At 42.0% G+C, this 4449-nt stretch overlaps 2 protein-coding genes across 2 annotated transcripts in view; both read right to left on the reverse strand.

The window, feature by feature from the left end:
* Nucleotides 1–439, reverse strand: part of LOC138867985 (uncharacterized) — a 2514-nt gene extending 2075 nt beyond the window's left edge. Inside the window, exon 1 of the mRNA XM_070145292.1 lies at nucleotides 387–439. Coding sequence (XP_070001393.1) covers nucleotides 387–439 — 53 coding nt within the window. The remainder of the gene's footprint in view (nucleotides 1–386) is intronic.
* Nucleotides 1–4449, reverse strand: part of LOC138867921 (D-glucuronyl C5-epimerase-like) — a gene marked incomplete at its 3' end in the record, with an annotated part of 165273 nt that overhangs the window by 152768 nt on the left and 8056 nt on the right.

Below are 4449 nucleotides of genomic sequence, written 5' to 3' on the forward strand. Positions count from 1 at the left end.
ATATATATATATATATTATAGATAGATAGATAGATAGACAGATAAACAGGCCGATACAACAAATACATATACACACCTATATATATATTCAAACGTACGTACAGACACACACACACACAAATATATATATGTATTTATATACATATATCTATACATATGTGTGTATGCAGTGTGTGTGTACACACAAAAAAAAAAACGCGTGGGAGACTTAAAAGGCACCCACGCATCTACTAACGCCCCCACTCCCCTCCTCCCTCTGCCCACTCCCCCCAACACAAATACCGCACCTCCCTCCCACACGCCCTCCAACAACACGCCCTCCCAAAACGCGCTTTCCCAACAACACGCCCTCCAACAACACGCCCTCCAACAACACGCCCCCCAACACGTCCTCCAACACGCCCTCCAACACGCCCTCCAACACCACGCCCTCCAGCATGCTGCACCCTCCAACCAACATACGCCCCTCCAACAACACGCCCTCTAACAACACGCCCTCCAACACGCCCTCCAACACGCCTTCCAACACGCCCTCCAACAACACGCCCTCCAACACGCCCCCCAACACGTCCTCCAACAACACGCCCTCCAACACGCCCTCCAACAACACGCCCTCCAACAACACGCCCTCCAACAACACGCCCTCCAACACGTCCCCAGCCATTCAAATCCCTCGACCTCCACCGGGTCACGTCCGGACTCTCCGCCGATCATCCTTCCGGAAAAAATACCTCCACGTTCCGACTCATCCACGGGGAGGGGGGGTGGGGAGAGGAAGGGGAGGCGGGCTGGGGGAGGGGAGGGGGGGTAGGGAGGCGGGCCTGAGAGGGAGGGTGGGGGGCAGGCTGGGAGGGAGGAGGAGGAGGAGGGAGGGGAAGGGGAAGGGAAGGGAGGGAAAGGGAGGGGAAGGGGCCCTGGGGGGAGGAGGAGGGAGGAAGGGAAAAGGGGGAAGAGGGCTGGGGAGGAAGGGAAGGGGAGACGGGGATGAGGGAGAGAGGGAAGGTGGAGGAAGGAAAGGGAGGGGAGGGGAGGAAGGGAGGGGAGGAAAAGAGGGAGAGACGTGCTGGGGAAAGAAGAAGGAGAAAAGACGGATCGAGTAGAAAGGAGAGATAACAGGAAGCCAGAGGAGAGGGTGGAGGGGGCTGATGGAGGAAAAAGGGACGTGAGAGGTGGAATGGAAGCAAGAGGAGGAAGAGGGTGGTGGGGAAGGAACCGGGGGAGGAGGGGGCAGTTGGGATGGGGCAGAAGAGACAGGCGAGGAAGAGGACAGGCAAGTCAGAGAGGGGGAGGAAGAACTGAGGAAAGAGGTGAGGGAAGGGAAGGGGAGGAGGAGGAGGAGGAGGAGGAGGAGGAGGGAGGAGGAAGGAAGGAAGAAGAAGAAGAAGAAGAAGAAGAAGAAGAAGAGAAGAAGAAGAAGACGGAAAGGAAAGGAGAAGGGAAGAAGAAAAAGGAGAAGAAGAGGAAGGACAAAAAAGAAGAAAAGAATAAGAATAAGAAAAAGAAAAAGAAGAAGCGAGGACTGGGTTAGAAGAGGAAACCGGGAATGGGAGGGGGTGTGGGGTGACTCCCCCTCCCCCCTCCCCTCCTCCCCCCACACACACTCTCCCCTCCCTCCCCTCATCCCCCCATCCCCCTCCCCCTCCCCTCATCCCCCCCACACACTCTCCCCCTCCCCCCCACTCCCCTCCTCTCCCTCATCCCCCCACACACACACACAATTCCACATTCTTCTGCCAACTCCACGCGTCGCTATTCCGGAAATCTCGGCTAATTAGGGAGGCCTTATTCCCGGGGCATCTTTCTATATTTTTTTATTTCTCTCTCTCTCTCTCTCTCTCTCTCTCTGTCCCTCTCTCTCTCTCTCTCTCTCTCTCTCTCTCTCTCTCTCTCTCTCTCTCTCTCTCTCTCTCTCTCTCTCTCTCTCTCTCTCTCCATTCTCCTCCTATCTTTTGCCTTTCTTTTATATATTTCTTTTACTCCTTAATTTCCTTTTGCGTTTCTCATCTTCTACACAATCATTTTAAATTTCTTTATCTCTCTCCATTTCTTCTCCTATCTTATACCTTTCTTTTATTTATGTCTTTTATTCCTAACCCTATTACGCATTTCCTTATGAGTTCCTCATTTTCTACACATTTTATTTCATGTTTTTTTCTCTCTCCATTCCTTCTCCTATTTTTTACCTTTCTTTTCTTCTCTTTCCATTCCTTCTCCTATTTTTTACCTTTCTTTTCTTCTTTCTCCATTCCTTCTCCTATCTTTCAACTTTCTTTTATATATTTCTTTTATTCCTAATCCTATTTCGTATTTCTCCTATTTTTTACCTTTCTTTTTGTCTGTCTCTATTTCTCCTCCTATCTTTTACCTTTCTTTTATATATTTCTTTTATTCCTAACCCTATTACGTATTTCCTTATGCGTTCCTCATCTTCTACACTTATTTTATGTCATATGTTTTTTTCTCTCTCCATTCCTTCTCCTATCTTTTACCTTTCTTTTATATATTTCTTTTATTCCTAACCCTATTTCGTTTTTCTCCTATTTTTTACCTTTCTTTTTCTCTCTCTCTCTCTCTCCATTTCTTCTATCTTTTACCTCTCTGTTATAATGGTTAATGGTTAAGACAAATGTGCCAGACATCTAAGGTCATATAGCACTATAGGAAAGTATAGTAAAGAGGGATGTCAGGTGATAGTTGTTATGTGTCAACTATCTAGAATAGTGTTGAGAGGTTGGGGATGAGGGAAAAGAGTATGGTGGTTTAGGTAAGGGAGTTAGATCAAGTGAAGGCTATTTATGCGTCTGAGGAAGGAGAACAGGTTGTCGAGGCAGAAGCTTCGAGATTCTGTAAGGATGTCCGATCTGTTGGGAGGTCGGCGAAGGGAGGATAGGTGTGGAAGCCAATAAATAACTTGCATTGTGGGAGTATTTTCTGAGAAATGAAAGTTGAGCCACATGTATGTGTGGTTTGGATTACTTGTGGGAGCCTTGCTTTTTCTGCAAAGGAATATAGGTACGTGCTGTATGAAAGCGTGGGCAGGACAAGAGAATGTGTGGGACTGAAAGAGGGACGTTACATAGAGGACATAGGGGCGGGTCTGAGCGTGACACCTCTCTGTTATATATTTCTTCTATTCCTAACCCTATTACGTATTTTCTTATGCGTTTCTCATCTTCTACACTTATTTGATTTCTCCCCATTTCTTTTCCTATCTTTCATCTTTCTTTTTTTTTTCTCTCTCTCTATTTCTTCTCCCATCTTTTTTCCTTTCTTTCTCTCTCTCCATTTCTTCTCCTATCTTTTACCTTTCTTTTATATATTTCATTTATTCCTAATCCTATTTCGTATTTCTCCTATCTTTTACCTTTCTTTTTGTCTTCCCCATTTCTTCTTATCTTTCACCTTTTTTATATTTTTTTTCCCCCTATTTTTTTTTATATTTTCTCCCCCTTTTTATTTCATTTTTTCTTTTCCCCCTCCATTCCTTCTCCCCTTTTTCCCCTTTTTTTTTCTCTCTCTCTTTCCCCTTCCCCTTTCCACCCTTTTTTTTTTTTCCCCCTTTTTTTTTCTATTTTTCCCCCATTTTTTTTTTCTCTCCATTTTTTCTTTTTTACTTTCTTTTTCTCTCCCCTTTTTCTCTATCTTTTAAACCTTTTTTTTTATATTTCCCCCCCCAAAAACCTTTGTATTTCTTTATGTTTCTCATTTCTACTCTTATTCTTTTCTATATCTTCTTCCCCCATTCCTTCTCATACTTCCATCATACTTTTTTCTTTTTTAACCCATAAATTAATTTTTTTTCCCGGGAAAAAAAAAAAAGTGAAAAAAAAATTGTAAACAAAGAAAAAAAAAAAAAAAGAAAAGGAAAGAAAAACAGAAAAAAAAGAAAAGAAAAAAAAGAAAAAAGAAAAGAAAAAAAAAAAAAGAAGAAAAAAAAAAAAGAAAAGAAAAAAAAAAAAGAAAAGAAACGAAGAAAAGAAAAAAAAAGAAAGAAAAAGAAAAAAAGAAAGAAAAAAAAAAAAAAAGAAAAGAAAAAAGAAAATAAAAAAATAAAAAAAAAGAAAAGAAAAGAAAAAAAAGAAACGAAAAGAAAAGCAAATAAAAGAAAATAAATAAATAAACAAACGTGTTTAATATGAAAAAAAAAACTATTCTAAATAGTTATTAGAATCAAAAGGAAAATACACAAAGGTTGAATAACGGTGATATTATGATCAAAATATGTTTGTTTGTTTATGTTTGTTAATAAAAATTAATGGAGAAGAATGAGAAGAAAAAGAAAGACGAAGAAGAAGAAGAAGGAGATGGAGGAGGAGGAGGAGAAACGAAGAAGGAGGAAAGGAAGAAGAAGAAAAAAAGGAGGAGGAGAAGAGCAAGGAAGAGGAGGTGAAGAAGAAACACACCATGACCATAAAATAAAAGCTAAAAAAGAAAGAATGACAAATACAC

Source organism: Penaeus vannamei, chromosome 33 (assembly GCF_042767895.1).
Source record: "Penaeus vannamei isolate JL-2024 chromosome 33, ASM4276789v1, whole genome shotgun sequence".
NCBI lineage: Eukaryota > Metazoa > Arthropoda > Malacostraca > Decapoda > Penaeidae > Penaeus > Penaeus vannamei.